Source organism: Eriocheir sinensis, chromosome 16 (assembly GCF_024679095.1).
Source record: "Eriocheir sinensis breed Jianghai 21 chromosome 16, ASM2467909v1, whole genome shotgun sequence".
Lineage (NCBI taxonomy): Eukaryota > Metazoa > Arthropoda > Malacostraca > Decapoda > Varunidae > Eriocheir > Eriocheir sinensis.
The window spans coordinates 16,699,161-16,719,160 of NC_066524.1; the positions used below are offsets into that span (position 1 = coordinate 16,699,161).

At 40.7% G+C, this 20,000-nt stretch overlaps 2 protein-coding genes across 5 annotated transcripts in view; one reads left to right on the plus strand and one right to left on the minus strand.

Annotated features, from left to right (window-relative positions):
- Positions 1 to 20,000, minus strand: part of LOC126999447 (glutamate formimidoyltransferase-like) — a 64,671-nt gene that overhangs the window by 27,522 nt on the left and 17,149 nt on the right. The gene's annotated exons all lie outside the window — the stretch shown is intronic.
- The window catches only part of LOC126999446 (BTB/POZ domain-containing protein 6-like), a 39,858-nt gene that overhangs the window by 4,884 nt on the left and 14,974 nt on the right, over positions 1 to 20,000 (plus strand). The window contains exon 2 of one of the 3 annotated variants that reach the window (XM_050862037.1): positions 4,361 to 4,464. In XM_050862037.1, the coding sequence (XP_050717994.1) occupies positions 4,391 to 4,464 (74 nt within the window). In that variant the 5' untranslated portion in view covers positions 4,361 to 4,390. Of the gene's footprint in view, positions 1 to 4,360; positions 4,465 to 7,491; positions 7,585 to 16,590; positions 16,800 to 20,000 lie in introns of those variants that run through there. The other 2 variants (XM_050862039.1, XM_050862035.1) reach the window with 2 other exon arrangements.

The following is a 20,000-nucleotide window of genomic DNA, read 5'->3' on the forward strand; positions in this document are numbered from 1 at the left end:
AAAAAAAGAACAGGAAAGAAAGTATGAAGAAGAGATGAACGAAAATAAAGAAAAAAAATGAAAGGAAAAGAAAATATCGATAAAGGAGAGAGAGAGAGAGAGAGAGAGAGAGAGAGAGAGAGAGAGAGAGAGAGAGAGAGAGAGAGAGAGAGAGAGATTACTATGAAAATAAGAGAGAAAACAACGAAATAAGAAGACAGACGAGAGAAAAAGAAAAGAGAAGAAAACAAGAAGAAAAAGTTGGATAAAAAAGAAGAAAACAACAAATGGAAGAGAAAAAAAAAGAACAAGAAAATGGGAAGAAAAATAAATTAGAAAAAGAAAACAAATTAAAGAAAAAGAAAACAGGACAAGAAAACGAAAATAACAACAATGATTAACAACGACGATTAACGTAAAAAGAAGAAAATGGTCGATTGCATAACGAAACCGTAATAAGGCATCGATCGTTCTCTCTCTCTCTCTCGTAAATTGTGAGGGAGAGAGAGAGAGAGAGAGAGAGAGAGAGAGAGAGAGAGAGAGAGAGAGAGAGAGAGAGAGAGAGAGAGAGAGAGAGAGAGAGAGAGAGAGAGAGAGGATCAATATATATTTAGGCCATTTCATCCAACATCTCTCTCTCTCAAAAAAAAAAAAAAAAAAAATCGAAGCAGAAATTCAGGAGGAGGAGGAGAAGGAGGAGGAGGAGGAGGGTGTTAGAGGAAGTGAATTACATTACAAAACCTCCTTCCTTTCTCGTGTGTGTGTGTGTGTGTGTGTGTGTGTGTGTGTGTGTGTGTGTGTGTACGCGCTAATTATTGGCAGGAATGCGAATAGACTTTCAAATGTTTCCGAACGACAAGGCGACGAATAAATGAGAGAGAGAGAGAGAGAGAGAGAGAGAGAGAGAGAGAGAGAGAGAGAGAGAGAGAGAGAGAGAGAGAGAGAGAGAGAGAGAGAGAGAGAGAGAGAGAGAGAGAGAGAGCAAGAAAAAAAGAGAAAGGAAGGAAAAAACAACGAAGAAAACAAGAAAGAAAATAACAGAAAACAAAAACAAATAAGAAAAAAAAATAATGACAATAAGTTGGAGATAAAGAAAAAAAAACAATAAAAAAAGGAAAAAAAAAGAACAGGAAAGAAAATATGGAGAAAAGTAGATGAGAGAGAGAGAGAGAGAGAGAGAGAGAGAGAGAGAGAGAGAGAGAGAGAGAGAGAGAGAGAGAGAGAGATTGTTTACCCGTATATCCCTCTATCTCGCGTAAAAGGTCAAATGTCTAGGAAGCGGATGTTTATATCTATCGTAGCAAGCAGCTGTGTGTTTAGGCCACGTGCGTTTGTGTTGTTGTTGTTGTTGGTGGTGGTGTTGGTGGTGGTCACGTGACGGTGGTGGTGGTGATGACGGTGGTGGTGGTGGTGGTGGTGGTGGTGATTTTTCCTTGTTTGTTTTGTAGAAATATTAAAATACCGTTTGTTTGTTTGTTTACGCTGTGAGAATTGCTTTTTGTCATCTTTTCAAAGGATATCAAGTTTCCTTTCATTTCTTGTATCGAGGTTAAGGGTGCTAGTTTGTGTGGTCTCAGTGATATGTATTTCTTTCGTTATGCATTTATGTATTTCGCTTTTGGAGTCAGACTAGATTGGAGGAACTGGGTCTACCAACACTCGGAGAAAGAAGAGAAAGAGGAGACCTGATATAGCGTTGTTCAGGGACACGAGTAGAGTGGAAGTGTTGGATAGAGGTGATTTAATAGAGAAAACAGTTTACGAGAGAGAGAGAGAGAGAGAGAGAGAGAGAGAGAGAGAGAGAGAGAGAGAGAGAGAGCAGACTCACACCAATTTTTGATGTAACTATTTCTTTATAATAAGTTGGTGTGTGTGTGTGTGTGTGTCTCTGTGTGTGTGTGTGTGTGTGTGTGTGTGTGTGTGTGTGTGTGTGTGTGTGTGTGTGTGTGTGTGTGTGTGTGTGTGTGTGTGTGTGTCTGTGTGTGTGTGTGTGTGTGTGTGTCGCTACGTGGTGCAACACTGAGAAAGAAGAGAAAAAGGAGACTGACAGCGTTGTTCAGGAATGTGAGTGGAGTGGACGTGTAGGAGAGATATGGTTTAATTAATTATAATAGATTATAATTAATTATAATAGAGGGCACAGCAAGAAATTGAGAAAGGGGACTTGTTTGGAAGACATTGTTGAAGCGGGCACTAATGTAATGTTATGTAATATGCAGTAATGTAAGCGGCGATGTAATGAGAGAAAAGATGAGCAAATACAGATTGGGAGACAGGACTATCCGAGCTTGACCTCAGGCGGGCTTTTTTTGGGGGGGACTCTTTTTGTTGCCCTTGAGCCGTATCCTTTGATTTAAAAAAAAAAAAAAAAAAAAAAAAAAAAGGTATAAGCAAAAATAGGTAAATACACACACACAAACAACAACAAAAATAAATAAATAAATAAATAAACCCAACTTATATTTCCCATCTCTCGAGTCTCAACACCTAACACACACACACACACACACACACACACACATATATGCACTCTCCCCCCTCCTCCTCCGCCTCCCCCACCCCCCCTACACACGTGACATGGGAAGTTAAGATGGGATTAGCGTCTATAATAAAGACATCTTGGCTTCTTATATGTGGACGCAGATACCAAGAATCACCAACACAGGATTTGATGGATGGAGGAAACAGGTTACGAGAGAGAGAGAGAGAGAGAGAGAGAGAGAGAGAGAGAGAGAGAGAGAGAGAGAGAGAGAGAGAGAGAGAGAGAGAAAATAGGTTATGTAGTACTTTGAAACAGATTTACACCAATTTTTTATGCACCTATTTCTTTATATTAATTTGGTGTGTGTGTGTGTGTGTGTGTGTGTGTGTGTGTGTGTGTGTGTGTGTGTCGCGAAGTGGTGCAACACAAAAACAGTGGGATCATTCAGGGACAAACCATATTATTATTATTTTTTCTTATCAAGTCGTGACGTAAGATGCGTAAGGAGATGTAAGATGGAAGATGATGGCCTGGTGAGAGGATAAGCAGGTATGGCGAGAGATTGTGCAACGAGAGAGAGAGAGAGAGAGAGAGAGAGAGAGAGAGAGAGAGAGAATGATAATTAATATGGAGTATGCATCTCATGTGTGGGGGGGCTCCAATCACATAGCTCTTCTTGACAGAGTGGAGTCAAAGGCTCTTCGTCTCATCAGCTCACCTCCTCTTACCAATAGTATTCTACCTCTTAAATTCCGTCGCGATGTTGCCTGTCTTTCTATCTTCTATCGATATTTTCACGCTGACTGCTCTTCTGAACTTGCTAACTGCATGCCTCCCCCCCTCCTGCGGCCTCGCCTCACACGACTTATTGATCAAGCTCATCCCTATACTGTCCAAACCCCTTATGCAAGAGTTAACCAGCATCTTCACTCTTTCAGCCCTCATGCTGGTAAACTCTGGAACGATTTTCCTTTATATGTATTTCCTCCTGTCTTCGACTTGAACTCTTTCAAGAGGAGGGTATCAGGACACCTCTCCTCTCGAAATTGACCTCTCTTTTCGGCCACTCCTATGTACTCTATTCGGGAGCAGTGAGTAGGGGTCATTTTTTTCATTATTTTTTTTATTTTTTTTTACGCCCTTGAACTGTCTCCTCTGCTGTAAAAGAAAAAAAAAAAAAAGGCAAAACTTACGAGGTGGTTTAAGAAAAGAGAGAAAAGAGATAATTGATGAGGGGAAACGTAAATTATGAAACAGATGAAACTTGGATTGAAGAGATGAACTTAAGATGATGAAACAGGTGAAACTAAACTAAACGTGAGAGATGATTTAAAAGGTGTAACGAGAGAGAACTGAAACTAAAATAATGAAACTTGTGGAAATAAACAAAACGAAAGAGATGATTTAAAAGGTGAAACAAGAGAGAACTGAAACTAAAATAATGAAACTTGTGGAAATAAACAAAACGAAAGAGATGATTTAAAAGGTGAAACAAGAGAGAAATGAAACTAAAATAATGAAACTTGTGGAAATAAACAAAACGAAAGAGATGATTTAAAAGGTGAAACGAGAGAGAAATGAAACTAAAATAATGAAACGTGGAAATAAACAAAACGAAAGAGATGATTTAAAAGGTGAAACGAGAGAGAAATGAAACTAAAATAATGAAACTTGTGGAAATAAACAAAACGAAAGAGATGGTTTAAAAGGTGTAACGAGAGAAAACTGAAGAGATGAAACATTAGAGAAGATGAAACATGATGAAACTTTAGAGGATTTATGAGAAATTAACCAAAGTTTGAAAAAAAAAAACTATATATGGTACACTATTATTATTATTATTATTATTATTATTATTATTATTATTATTATTTTTCTCTCCCTCTCTTTCTCCCCCAGCCTGGAGCAGCGTCCCCCCTAACCCCCACCATGGACGCCCCCCCCGCCTACGCCCCCACTCAGGCACCACCCACCACAGGACCGATGGACGAAAGACTGAGAGAGTGAGTACAAAGAGATAGATAGATAGATAGCCACGGATAGATAGATAGATATAGAGAGCTTCATATGCTACAGAAGACAGATAAATAGATAGATAAATAGAGATAGATGGAGAATTACAATTAAACCTAACCTAATTAATTAAGTATAGGAACGTAAGACTATAAGAACGTAAGGAGTCTACAAGAGGCCCGTGGGTCTGTACAAGGCATCTCCTGTGAACCTAACCCCACCTAACATCGCCGTCCATGAATTTATCTAATCTATTTTTGAATGTGACTATTGTATTGGCACTCACCACATGACTGCCCAGCCTGTGCCACTCATCTACCACTTTACAGCCTGCGTAGAGTTTCATCGATACAGACTCCTAGTGTTACGGATTTGAGCACAGACGGGAAGCGTACAGCCCAGTTTAGGTATTCGTGTGTGTGTGTGTGTGTGTGTGTGTGTGTGTGTGTGTGTGTGTGTGTGTTTGCATGGGAAGTCCCGGGAATGTCTAATGTGAAGGAAGGGGAGGGAAGGGGAAGGGGAGGGAAGGTGAAAGGGTAACGGAGAAGCGGGAAGGGAAGGAAGGGGAGGGAAGGTGAAGGGGTAACGGAGAAGGGGGGAAGGGGAGGGAAGGGGAAGGGGAGGGAAGGTGAAGGGGTAACGGAGAAGGGGGGAAGGGGAGGAAGGGGAAGGAGGGAAGGTGAAGGGTAACGGAGAAGGGGAAGGGGAGGGAAGGGGAAGGGGAGGGAAGGTGAAGGGGTATCGGAGAAGGGGGGAAGGGGAGGGAAGGGGAAGGGGAGGGAAGGAGAAGGGGAGGGAAGGGGAAGGGGAGGGAAGGTGAAGGGGTAACGGAGAAGGGGGGAAGGGGAGGGAAGGGGAAGGGGAGGGAAGGTGAAGGGGTATCGGAGAAGGGGGGAAGGGGAGGGAAGGTGAAGGAGGGGAAGGGAAAGGGGAGGGAAGGGGAAGGGGAGGAAGGTGAAGGGGTAACGGAGAAGGGGGAAGGAGGGAAGGGAAGGAGGGAAGGTGAAGGGGTAACGGAGAAGGGGGAAGGGAAGAGAAGGGGAAGGGAAGGAGAGGGAAGGGGAGGGAAGGGGAGGAGAGGGAGAGGAAGGAGAGGAATAAAAGGGAAGGGGAGGGAAGGAAAAAGGAGAAGAAGAAGAAAAAGAGAAAAAAAAGGAAGAAACTAAGGGGAAGGGAGGGGGGGGGGGAGGAAAATAAGGGGGGGGGGGAGGGATCAGAGTTGAACACGAGGGAAGTGACATAACGTAAACTAAAGTCAAAACAAATGACTCAACCACACTCCCCCATGCGGCGCTGTGATTGGCTGAACGGCTGTTATGAAGTTTCCGGCGATCTGATTGGCTAACTGTCCATCCCTGCCCCTCCCCTTCCCTCCCCTTCCCTTTCCTTCCCTTCCTTTCCGTCCTTCCTTCGTCCTTGCATCCTATAACTCATCCTACAATTCAGCATCCCACATTCTCGAAGGTCAAGTTTTGGTGACCCTAGATGACCTAACGAGAGACCCTTCCCTTCCTTCCCCTTCCCTCCCGTTCCCTTCCCTTCCTTCCTTCGTCCTTGCATCCTATAACTCATCCTACAATTCAGTATCCCATATTCTTCAAGGTCAAGTTTTGGTGACCCTAGATGACGTAACGAGAGACCCTTCCCTTCCTTCCCCTCCCTTCATTCCTTCGTCCTTGCATCCTATAACGCATCCTACAATTCAGCATCCCACGTTCTCGAAGGTCAAGTTCTCGTGACCCTAGATGACCTAACGAGAGATAATGATGACAATGGTAATGCTAATAAAAATAATGATAGTAATTGTTGATAGTGATAGTTAATTAGTCGTGTATTCTTTGTTTTATATTTTGCTGCTATCCTGCAAGTGGGTAAAAAAAATATTACTACTTCTACTACTACTACTACTATCATTATTATTATTACTATTATTATTATTGGTATACTTTTATCATTCTTGTTTTTCTTCCTCCTCTTCTTCTAAACACATAAATAAAACAGGAAAACAACAAAAAAAGTACAAAAATCAGGTCTTGCTTCCAGTATATAAAACAAAAACAAACAAACAAAATAGAAGAAGACCCAGATAAGAGAGATGGAGCGGACGTTTGAAGGGAGAGAGGGAGGAAGGAGGAGGAGGGAGAAGGAGGGAGAAGGAGGGAGAGGAAGAGAGGGAGGGAAAGGAAGGCGCCAAAAGAAATGGACCGTTAAATATCAAAGGAAAAATTTATGCTTATGAAAAGTTATTAAAGAGAAAACAATGATCCAAAAAGTCACTAACAAGAAGATAATTTGTCAGACAGAAAGGGGAGGGGGGAGGAGGAGGAGGGAGAAGGAGAGAGAGGGAGAGGGAGGAGAGGCGAGAGATGAATAAGTAAGAGGAATGGTGGAGAATAAGAAAGTGGAAGTTAATAAAAAATGAATAGAGGAAGGGGAGGAAGAGGGGGAAATGGGGGATACGGAGAGGAAGGAAGGATATGCGAGTGAGAGGAATAGAGTATGAATAGTGGAGAGAGAGAGAGAGAGAGAGAGAGAGAGAGAGAGAGAGAGAGAGAGAGAGAGAGAGAGAGAGAGAGAGAGAGAGAGAGAGAGAGAGAGAGAGAGAGAGAGAGAGAGAATAGTACAGTGGATGAGACAGAGTTAAAGAATGGTGAGTAAGTCCATAGATAGAGTTGGTAAAATTAAAATAATGAACAAGACACCAGAGTTTTCAGAAGTAGGCAAATACAAGGACATGAAGGAGGAGGAGGAGGAGGAATGAACAAGACATCAGAGTTTTAAGAAGCAGGCAAAAACAAGGAAAAGAAGAAGAAGGAGGAGGAGGAGGAGGAGGGGCATAAGTGTACAGTCGCGATATGAAGTGATGTCACCGTGTAGTACGTCTAAATCCAGTAACAGTCATCAATGGTATACCAGGAAAAAAATTGCGGAAGACGAGGAGGAGGAGAGGTGGGAGTGGGGTGGGGGTGATTAAGGAGTGGGCGGAGCTAAAGGGTGTAGAAAAAATATATATTGAGGTACCGTCAAGCAACCAGGCATACACTTACAATGGTCAGAGGCGTGCTCAGTGTCGAACCGTACGGCGTCCAGGACAGTCCCAGGGCCATCAGGCGAGTATACCCGAACGTCCTTCCCTTTTCGCTTTCCCGTTCTTTCTTTCTTTCATTTCTTGGTTTTTTGTTTTGTTTTTCCTTACTTGGTTTTCCTTACTTATTGTTCTTCTGGGTTATGTATTCTTTCTTTTTTATCTTTCTTTCTATCTTTTTCTTTCTTTCTCGCACTTTCTCTCATCTTTCTTGTTTTGTTTTTGTTTTTACTTTTGTTTATACTTTGTTGTTTTTAGCTCACATATTCTTTCTTTCTTTCTTTCTTTCATTCTTTCTCACGTTGCCCTTTCCTTTCTTTTTTTTTTTTTGGTTTCTTACTTTTTTTTAACACTTGTTTTTTTAGCTAGTATATTCTCTCTTTCTTTCTTTCTTTCTTTTTCTATTTTTCTTCCTTACACTTTAATCTTGTGGCTCATACTCTCTCTCTCTCTCTCTCTCTCTCTCTCTCTCTCTAAATTTGAGTGTAAAACAGAAAAAAAGTGAAAGAAAACAAAAAGTGATGTGCAGTTGTTTCGTTGATGCTGTTGTTGTTGTTGTTGTTGTTGTTGATGAGCTGTTCAATGGACGCCTTGTTTGCATATTATTTTGTGTTGTTTAAGAGTTTACCGCTAAAGAAAACGCCCCCTTAACCCTATCCGATCGAGGGGGGACAAATCTGGCCTCCCCTCAGGAACTTCGATCAAAACGATACACCTTTTTTTTCTTATTATTAACTCTAGAAGAAAAACAGTCATATACAATAAACGCAGGAAATTTGAAAACGTCGGATCGAATAGGGTTAAAATGAACCACCCAGAGAAAGACAGACAGACAGAAGAAAAACAGTCATACAGAAAAACGCAGGAAATTTGAAAACGTCGGATCGAATAGGGTTAAAATGAATCACCCAGAGAAAGACAGACAGACAGAAGAAAAAGTCATACAGAAAAACGCAGAAAATTTGAAAACGTCGGATCGAATAGGGTTAAAATGAACCACCCAGAGAAAGACAGACAGAAGAAAAACAGTCATACAGAAAAACGCAGAAAAGTTGAAAACGTCGGATCGAATAGTGTTAAAATGAACCACCCAGAGAAAGAAAGACAGACAGACAGACAGACACAGAAAACCCAACCGTCCTACAATTTTCTGGTCACAAGAAATACGGAGGAAGGTAATGTTTTTCGTGTCAAGGGTTGGTATCGTCAGATGCCCCCTCACACACACTATTTCCGAGGGCCAAAAAGGAGGTTAATCGAGTTCCAATGAGTGTTCTTTTAGGTTCACGGTACAGAAGAAGGCTCAGACTACCACCAGGGTCATAAAAGTACCCCTGGAAAGGCCCTGAACTCCCACGAAAGACTAGTAAATTACGTGTTCTTGGGCGCAGAAATGTTTAAAAATATGGCCCTACCCCCTTGAAAACGGCCTCACCGCCCCCTCTCGCCCTCCTAGAAAAAAGACCGAGAAAGGCAATGCAAACAGAATGAAGTTAATATCTATAATAGTAAAGTATTTCGTGTCTTACCCCCTTGAATACGCCTCTCACCCTCCTAGAAAAAAGACCAAGAAAGGCAATGCAAACAGAATGAAGTTAATATCTATAATAGTAAAGTATTTCGTGTCTTACCCCCTTGAATACGCCCTCACCGCCCCCTCTCACCCTCCTAGAAAAAAGCCCAAGAAAGGCAATGCAAACAGAATAAAGTTAATATCTATAATAGTTACTGAAATATAGCAAATAAAGAGACATTGTTTTGCATTCCAGAAAACAGCAACTTTGTGTGACAGGATGAATGCGCGTGGACTACTTCGTGGGACCTTGATGCGTGAGAGAGAGAGAGAGAGAGAGAGAGAGAGAGAGAGAGAGAGAGTGTACGCAAGGTAAAGAGCGTGCGTACCTAGTCTTGTGTTTCCGTGGGATTCGAACCAAAGTCCACGGGAATACCACGTCCGCACGCCCACCGTTCGACCGACAATACCAGACTATCGTACTCAGAGCATATAGTACTTACCGGTTTTTGACGCCTAACTATATTGCCACGAAACACCAGGATTTAACTGTTTTAACGATAAATATAAATGAATCTAGTTATTGGGGCCCAGGAGACAGTTTTTGGGTTAGAAGTTGGTATTTTCCTTCCCTTGACTTCCTCCTCCTCCCCTCCCTTACCCTCCCTCCGTGCCTCCACCTCCATTTTCCTCCTCTTCTCAGATTCACGACTTAAAAAAAAAAAAGAGCAGACTTGTTGAAAAATGGTGATGTATTTATGTATTACTTGTGTTGTTGTTGTTGTTGTTGTTTTCATTATCATCGCTCTTCTCTACTACTACTACTACTACTACTACTACTACTACTACTACTACTACTACTACTACTACTACTACTACTATTTCCGCTGAGACGATGTGGTGTAATAGTATAAAGTATTCCGGTGTGTTTCTCCGCCTTCCTGTCTTATGAATAAAAAACTACGAACTTTACTCAGAAATGACGGTCTTATCTTAATCCTTCTTCCTTTTTTTTTTTTTTTTTGTGCTACTTTCTACCTTGCGATACGTTTGTCACTCTCCCCTTTCATCTCCTTATCGCGAGTTTATCCACGGTGACTCTCTCTCTCTCTCTCTCTCTCTCTCTCTCTCTCTCTCTCTCTCTCTCTCTCTCTCTCTCGTCATGACATTATTTCCGCATGTTTTTCTCCCATATTTCTCACTTCACTCCAATCCCTCTCTCTCTCTCTCGTCATGACATTCTTTCTGCAGGTTTTTCTCTAATATTTCCCACTTCACTCCAATCCCTTATCCCCCCCCCCCTCTCTCTCTCTCTCTCTCTCTCTCACACACCTGCCCTATCTCTTAACATCGGCTAAGCATCGTGGTTTAGGGCGCGGCAGCCGGGCGGTGGTGGCCTGCACGTGTTGCGGAGGAGCTGGCCGGTATTAATGGCTCCCTTGCACTCCTCACCCCTATCTCTCTCTCTCTCTCTCTCTCTCTCTCTGGTATAGGTTCCTGAATATGGGTTTTCTCTTCCTTATTTTTTTCTTTTCTTTTATATTTTTTCTTTCTCTAGACTTTTGTTTTGATAATTATGTAGTTTATTTTCTTTCAGGTTTTCTCTTATTTTCTTTTTTTTCTTCTCTCTCTCTCTCTCTCTCTCTTTAATTGGATCCTAATTCCCAGGTGGTGTTCGTGATTATCCCTTCAGTCCTTCATCATTCGCCTTATTATTATTATTATTATTATTATTATTATTATTATTATTATTATTATTATTATTGTTGTTGTTGTTTTTACTATCGTCTTCGCATCTTCTGTCTGTCCTCTCTCTCTCTCTCTCTCTCTCTTGCTTCTCTTTTTTCCTCTTCTTCCTCATTCCTACTTTCTTTTTCCCGATCCTTTTGATTCTCTCTCTCTCTCTCTCTCTCATTATGCATAATTACCTTAATCCGAGGTCGTTCGTGACGCAAGAAAGAAAAAAAAAACCCTCAATATTTATCTTCACTTAACGATGATTCACAATTTTAACCCCAAAAATCTTAAAGGAAAGAAAATACGTAAAAAAAGATTAAAATGAATCGGTTTTCTTGAAAGTTGTTTTGATTTTCTTACGATTCGAGGAAGACTTTTGTTGTCATCTGCCCCCCTCTCTCTCTCTCTCTCTCTCTCTCTTTCTCTCTTATCAATCCTCAAAAAAATTTATCACCTAATTCTTTCTCTTCATTTTATCCTCCTCCTCCTCCTCCTCCTCCTCATCATCATCATCATCAAAGCAAGTCGAAGGTTCGGTTCGGTTCGCTCGGGGTCCAGAAACGTGATTCGGTTCATTAAGAAAAAAATCGGTTCGCGGATCAAATTTCGTTCATGCCTCTTACACAATGAGAGAGAGAGAGAGAGAGAGAGAGAGAGAGAGAGAGAGAGAGAGGGGGGGGGGAGGTAAAAGAATAAGAATAAGGAAAAGAGGAAATGGGGATCAGAAGGAAAAGGAATAAGGAGGAAGAGAAAGAGGAGGAGGAGGAGGAGGAGGAGGAGGAGGAGGAGGAATACATAGGAATACATAGGAAGAACAGACACCAGAAGACCTATCGGTCTATGGCGAGGGTGTCTGTTTACTACCGCTACTACTAGTAATCTACGTGTGGTAGGACAGGACAGAATAGATGAAGGCTCCTCCCCACCCACCTCTCCCTCCGGCAACGTGCCGGCAGGAAATAGTTAGAAGAGAACACCATGTACCTTTAAGGAAGAAAGGGACATGGAAATTTTACAGTAAAGAGAGAAATAAGAGGAAATTACTACCCTTAACTTACACTACTGGTAACCTAAGCTGTGGGGGAAAATGACTTCATTACATAAGAACATAAGAACATAGAAATACAGGGAGACTGGAAGAGGACAAGTGGCCTACACAGGGCAGCCCCAGAATCCCCCCTAATACTCACGATGGGTGAGGTGTAGTATCAGGGGCACAGGTGGAGGCTTGATCCTCATTTTACCGGCGGTACTAGGCACGCACCAGTACCCTGTCACCTTACTGCACCCACACCTCACTCCACCTGTCATGCGGACATTAACCGTTGCTTTACCCTATTGTTGACTTTCGCTACTTGCAGTCTAGGTTGTGGGGGAGAATTATATGAATAGAGGTTGAGGTCGTGCTGCAATCTGTCTGAAAACATGCGAAAAAGGGTCAGTATAATCTTATATCCCTGAAGTACTTATCCAAAGAAGACTTAAAGCTTTTGATACTCTGTGCGCTAACTACTGACGGTGGGAGTCTATTCCAGTGATCGACAACTCTGTTATTGAAAAAACTTCTGTACACCAATGTGTTACATCGATTTCCCTTTAACTTCATACCGTTGCTGCGTGTTCTTGTGTTGGTGTCTCTCTGAAATAGACTATCTGGGTTAATGTTGTCGAATCCATTAAGGATTTTGAACACTTCAATTAAGTCCCCTCTTATCCTTCGCTTTTTTAGGGAAAACATATCTAAACGCTTTAAACGCTCGTCATATGGCAAGTTTCGGAGCGCTGGAATTTGTTTGGTTGCTCGTCGCTGTATCTTTTCTAGCAAAACTTGATCTTTGATATAGTTCGGTGACCAGAACTGAACGGCGTATTCTAGGTGTGGTCTTACAAATGCTAAATATAATTTCTTCATAAGTTCGGGTGATTTATAATCAAAGTTTCTTGAGATTAATCCCAACATCATATTGGCTTTTTTACTCGCTGCAGAACATTGATCACTCATTTTAAGAGTGTTACTGATAATGACACCAAGATCTTTTTCTTGTTTTACTTCGCTGAGCTCATGTCCTTGAATCTGATATTTAAAGTTAGGATTTTTTTTCACCTATGTGCATTACTTTACATTTATCTACGTTAAAACTCATTTGCCATTTTTCGCTCCAGTCGGCAAGTCTTATTAAGTCTGATTGAATGTTCTCGCAACTTTGACTGTTCATTACCGTACCTCCTAATTTGGTGTCGTCGGCGAATTTGGCTACTTTTGATAGGATATCAGTTTCTAAGTCGTTCACGTAAATTATGAATAGTGTTGGCCCCAGGACCGAACCTTGGGGCACGCCACTGGTGACGGGTTGCCAATCCGATGCTTCACCATTAAGAACTACACGTTGTTCTCTGTCGGTGAGCCAGTCATGAATCCACGCACAAAGATGGTCGTTAATACCGTGGGAACGCAGCTTTGAAATAAGCCTAATGTGAGGAACTTTAGCAAACGCTTTCTGAAAATCTAGGTAAATTACGTCATATGGGCTTCGGGCGTCCCAACATGTATAAACATCGTTGAAAAAGGTTAATAGGTTGGTAAGGCAAGACCGATTACTACGAAATCCATGCTGACTATCAGTTATCAATTCATTTGTTTCAAGGAAAGTGATCATTTTATCCCTGATTATTTTTTCGAATAGTTTAATTAGGACAGACGTAAGGCTGATAGGACGATAATTACTGGCTTGTTTTGTGTCTCCTTTTTTAAAAATCGGGGTAATATTGGCCTTTTTCCACTCGAGAGGCACACTGGCCTGTGCTAATGACTTGTTGAATATTAATGTTATGGGTAATTCTAGCTGTTGACTACATTCTCTTAACACGCGAGGAGATAAATTATCGGGGCCCGGAGATTTATTTGGATCTATTCTCTGCAGGTACGCACGCACTTCGCTGATATCAATTTCGGTCAATGCAAGCTTATGTTCTTCAGGGCCTTGAAAATTTTTCTTCGGGGCTGGAATTGATGTCATGTTCTCTTTTGTAAATACGCTACTAAAGGTTGAATTTAGGACCGACGCCATGCCTTTATCATCACTAATCGTATTGCCACTTAATAGTAGTGGGCCGATATTATTTTTAACATTTTTTTTGTTTCTTATGTAACTGAAAAATAACCTGGGATTTTTCTTAGCATCGAGTGATATTTTCATCTCATTCGCGTTTCTGTTTTCTGATTTTCCTTTCGCACTCTCTCTTGACATTGATGTAATTAGTATGATCCTGTGAATTATGTGTCAGTTTATATTTCTTATAAAGTTTTCTTTTTTCGACGATGATTTTTTGTAGGTAATTATTCATCCACAACGGTTTTTGATTATCAGTCCTTCGTGGCTTGAGTGGAATGAATTTATTTACGCTCGCTGTGATTTGTGCAGTAAAACGATTATACATTTCTTGAACGCTGACGTTGTTGAGCAAATGATTCCAATTTACTGAAGCCAGTTCTCTTTTTAGGTCCGTAAAATTTGCTTTATTATAATTAGGTATTAAGAGTGAGTTTGCTCGTGCCTTTGTTTCAATATTCAAAGCACATCTTATTATGTTGTGGTCACTGCTTGCAAATGGCTCGCCTACCTTATACGCAGCTATGAGATGACTATCGGTCGCGAAGATTAAATCAAGAATATTATTTCCGCGTGTCGGCATGGTAATAGTTTGATTAAGAAATGAATTGTATGCAAAGTCAGTTAATGAAGGAGATAGTTGAGGGGGAGAGGAGAAGAATTATGAGAGAAAAGGAAGAGGAGGAGGAGGAGGAGGAGGAGGAGGAGGAGGAGGAGGAGGAGGAGGAGGAGGAGGAAGAGAAGTAATAAAGAAGAAGCATGAACAAGAAAACAGGAGAAGAAGAAAGATAAGAGAAAAGGAGGAGGAGGAGGAGGAGGAGGAGGAGGAGGAGGGCACGTGGATAAGAAGAGGTCCTCCACCACCCTCCTCACCACCACCACCACCACCGCCTTCACCACTAAGCCTCCCTTTATCCCGGCACAAGGTCCTCAGTTGACCACAAGACGTCGCGGGCACCGGTCACACAGCGCTGGCACCTGTGGCTCTGAGGACTGGCACTGGGCGACTCGCGGTAGTGAAGAGAGAGAGAGGAAGCGAGTTTTTGGAGAGAGAGAGAGAGGGAGGGGAAGAGGAGACATTGAGTGGTGTAAGAGGAGAGAGAAGGGAGAGAAATTGACGTTTAAAAAGTGAAGAGAAGGAAAGGAAGAAGGAGGAGAGAAGACTTGAGTGTGATCATTTGAAAGAGTGAAGAGAAAGGCGAGGAATTATAAACAGAGAGACAAAAAAGAAAGAAAGAAAGAAGGAACCGAGGTATTGAAGAAAGAGAGGAAAAGAGAGAGAGATAGTGACATACGGAAAAGGAAGGAAACAAGAAAAAGGAGAGACAGAAAGAAAGGAAAGAGAAAGAAAAGTTGAAGATTCAAAAAGGAAAGACAGTAGACGAATAACGAAAGAAAGAAACAGAAAGAGAGAGAGAAGAATTTGAGTGATTTACGGAAAGAGAGAAAAAGGAGAAAAGGGCAAAAAGTGAAAGGCAGGAGAAGGAAGAACAAGAGACGAGAAACGAAAGAGAAAGAGATAGGAGATAAAACTTTTGTGTGGTATACGGAAAGAGAAAAAGAGAACGAGGAGAAAAAGAGAAGTAAAGCTAAAGAGTGAAAGAGAGTAGAGGAGAGAGAAGATTTTGGTGGAGAAAGAAAGAGAAAGAGAAAAAGAGAACTTGGTACGAAGAGAGGAAGAGGGGAGAGAGAAATATAAAAAGTGAAAGAGAGAAAGAGGAAGGAAAAATAGGAGAGAGAGAGAGAGAGAGAGAGAGAGAGAGAGAGAGAGAGAGAGAGAGAGAGAGAGAGAGAGAGAGAGAGAGAGAGAGAGAGAGAGAGAAAACAAAACTAGACCACATCCTCGTTCTTACCATCAGAGAGGAAGAGCTGATGATGGTGATGATGATGATGGGAGGTAGAGAGAAGAAGCAAGACTGTGTTATGGAAGAAAGTTAAAGAGTAAAAGAGAAGAAGAGGAGAGAGAGGAGGTGGAGGAAGAGGTGGAGGAGAGAGGAAGATAAAAGCCGGAAGGATTGATAAGAAGAGATAAAGAAGATAAAGAAGAAAAAGAAGAGGAGGAAGACAGCGATAAAGGAGAAGGAAAGAGAAGCAAGAGGAGGAGGAGGAAGAAAAAAATAGTTGATGAAGCAGAAGTGAAGAAAAAGAGGAAGAAAATTAGATTGATAAAGAGAGATAAAGAAGATAAAGAAGAAAGGAAAGAAGGGAGACAGTAAAAAAAAAGGAGTTAGAGGAAAGGAGGAAGTAGAGAAAAAAAAAAACAGGAGTGAAGGAAAAACTAACAAAATAAAAGAGAAATAAGAGAAGAAAAGGAAGAAAGATTGATAAGAAGAGAAAAAACACAGCAAAACAAGGAAGAGGAGGAGGAGGGGGAAAAGGAAGGAAGAGGAAAGTAACAGATGAAGAAACAGGAAGAAGAGGAAGAGGAGGAGTAGAATCAACCACCACCATCACCACCAACAACAAGAGGAGGAGGAGGAGAAGGAAGGAAGGAAGAGTAAAGTAACAGGAGGAAGAGGAAGAAGAGGAGGAGTAAAATCAACCACCACCACAACCAACAACAACAAGAAGAAGAAGAGGAGGAGGAGGAGGAGGAGGAGTGAGGAGTGAATCACCTCTCCCCCTTCCTTCTCACCCCCCCCCCCGCCGCCGCCCCCCAACCACCCCTGCCCCCCACTGATGCACCATGCGAACTCAGACCAACTGGTGGCTTTGGTCCATGTTCTGTGATTTTTGGCTGCCCTATGGAGGCGACCCGCGCTGTGGCCCATGCCGAAGGACCAGAAGGGCAAGGCTGGGGGGATCGTGCGCCCCCCGCCACCCCAGAACCCCCGCCGCCCATCTCGCCACCTGGCCCAGACTTCGGCACAGAAAGACTCGGTAAGACTCTCCTCCCGAAATTGACCTCTCTTGCGGCCACCTCTTTTGATTTTTTTTTAGGAGCAGCGAGCAGCGGGCTTTTTTTTTTTTATTATTATTGTTGTTTCCTTTTTTTGTGCCCTTGAGCTGTCTCCTTTGTTGAAAAAAAAAAAAAAAAAAAAAAAAAAATAAAAAAATGGAATTGGGTAGTCTTATAAAATGGGTGATTGGTTATTTTTTTTCGGGTTTGGTTGGAAATAACGTTAATGAGCTGGGTTGTAGTTTTTTTGTGGGCGACAAGGAATAAAAAAGAAAATAATGTAACGAAAAACAACAATGAAGGAAAGATAAAAACAGAAGCACAATGACGAAGGGAGAGAATAAGATTGCAAGAGAACAGCAACAACGAAATAAAAATGAAAACAATAACAAAAAAACAACAACTGGCGTAGACTTCGGCACAGAAAGACTCGGTAAGGGAATTGGGTAGTCTTGTAAAATGGGTGAATGGTTATTTTTTTTTCGGGTTTGGTTGGAAATAACGTTAATGAGCTGGGTTGTATTTTTTTTTTAGGGGGGGGACAAGGAATAAAAAAGAAAATAATGTAACGAAAAACAACTATGAAGGAAGATGAAAACAGAAGCACAATGACGAAGGGAGAGAATAAGAGTGAAAGAGAAAAGCAAGAACGAAAAAAAATAAATAAATAAAAAAAAAGCGTAACATTCTTATTTTCTGACGGGAAGCAAAACGGAAGAGAATGCAAGACGAAAAAAAAAAAAAAAAAAAAAAAAAAACGTAGGGAGAGAATGATAAACAAAATAACAAAAAGAAGAAAAAAAAAACACGACTAACATTCTTATTTTCTGACGGGAAGTAAAACGGAAGAGAATGAAAGAAAGACGAAAAAACAGAAATAAAAAAACGGCGGGAGAGAATTATGATGAACGAAAAAAAAAAAAAGAAAAACACGACTAACATTCTTATATTCTGACGGGAAGCAACATGGAAAACAATGAAAGACGAGAAAAAAAAAAAAAAAAAACGAAAACGGAGGGTGAGAATATGATAAACGAAAAACAACAACAACACGACTAACATCCTCATATTCTGACGACAAGGAAAACGGATACCAAGGAGGACAAACATCGATACACAACATTGGGGGGGGGGGGGGGGGAATGAGTGACAGAAAACAACATGAGACAGCGAAAAGAACAACTAATAATATACTCTTTTTAGGAGCATGACTAGCGGGCTTTTTTTTTTCTTTCATATTTGTTTCCTCTTTTTTTATGCCCCTGAACTGACTCCTTTGCTGTAAAAAAAAAATAATAATAAATAAATAAATAAATAAACAAAAAAAAAAGCACCATTTCCTTTCCCTCGCGAAGAAGAGAAAGAAAAAACGCCCAGCTCTATCTTCGAACGGAAGGAAAATGGTTCAGATTAGTAAGAAAAGATAGCAAATTGTGACACGAGGAGAGAACAATGACGAATTTCCTTTCATGCGCACAAAAAAAAAAAAAAAAAAAAAAAAGATTAACAAAACATGCGAAAGAAAACGGGAGGAGGCTAAAAATGTCCCTCTCTCTCTCTCTCTCTCTCTCGCTAGCAACGAAAAAATAATAAAAAAGAAAGAATTAAAGAAACAGAACAGAAAACAATGTCCAATTTCCTCTCATGCGCATAAAAAGAAGAAAAAAACATGATTAACACAAAACATATGAAAGAAAACGGGAGGAGGTTAAAAATTCCCCCCCCCTCTCTATCTCTCTCTCTCTCTCTCGCTAACAACAAAAGTAAAGGAAACAAAAAGAAAGAAAAAGAAAAGAAAAACAAAACACGATTACATCCATGAGTCTTGTGATGCGCTAACAACAAAAAATAATAAAAAAAAGAAAATTAAAGAAACAGAACAGAAACAAAAAAGAAACAAAAGGAAGAAAAAGAAAAGAAACAAAACACGATTACATCCATGAGTCTTGTGATGCGAAGCCGGAAGGAAGGAAGGAAAGGATAACGATTCACTGTCACAATCAAGGAGATAAGAAAGTAGAGAAAGATAATGGAAAGATAAGGATAAGAAAGTTTAGAAAGATAGGAGATAAAAGGCGTGGGAAGAAAAAGAAATAGAATAATACAATAGCAAAGAAGATTAAAACAACAAAGAAAGTAAAGTCTGGAAAGATAAGATTTAAGGAGCATGGAAAGATAAGAGATAAGAAAAATGGAAAGATAAAGAAAATGGGAAGATAAGACAGAGTAATACAATAGCAGAAATAAAGTTAAAAAAATACCGAAAAAAACAATCACTGGAAGAAATTAAAAAAGAGAATGGGAAAAAAAAGCCAAACGACGAATAAATAAAATAAAATAAATGAAATAAAAATAAACAAAATATCGTACAAAAAAATCTAAACTATTTAATATTTTTTCGTATGTATTTTTTTCTATGTGCCTCAAGATTACATTATTATTATTATTATTATTATTATTATTATTATTATTATTATTATTATTATTATCATACTTCCACGAACACAAAAACAGGGGTAGGCTTAAGACAGTAGGCCTATTCTGCCTCCTCCTCCCCTCCCCCTCCCTCCCTCCCTCGCCCCCCCTTTCTGACAAGCACACACAGATAAGAAAAAAAGAACAATGATGCAAAAAAAAAACAATATATGGTGGTGCAAGAAAGGAAAAGAGAAAGTCCTGTGTGTGTGTGTGTGTGTGTGTGTGTGTGTGTGTGTGTGTGTGTGTGTGTGTGTGTTTGGTATGCTTGGTTTGGTATTTCTGTTTTCGTCTGTTAATTTCTATCTTTCTGTTTTTCTTTCTTTCTTTTTTTATCTATCTAACTCTATCTTTCTAAATACCTGTCTATCTTTCTATCTATCTTTCTTTTCCTGTTTTTACTTCATATTGTGTTAGTATAGAAGTCACTGTGTGTGTGTGTGTGTGTGTGTGTGTGTGTGTGTGTGTGTGTAATTAGTTATCTCAGGTAATCTATTCTTTCCTATTCTTGTATTGGGGACAAGGTGTGTGTGTGTGTGTGTATGTGTGTGTGTGTGTGTGTGTGTGTGTGTGTGTGTTGCGCCATGTGGGAATGACGGAGAGAGGAAGTGAGGGAGGAGAGAGAAAAACAAACACACACACACACACACAGAGAGAGAGAGAGAGAGAGAGAGAGAGAGAGAGAGAGAGAGAGAGAGAGAGAGAGA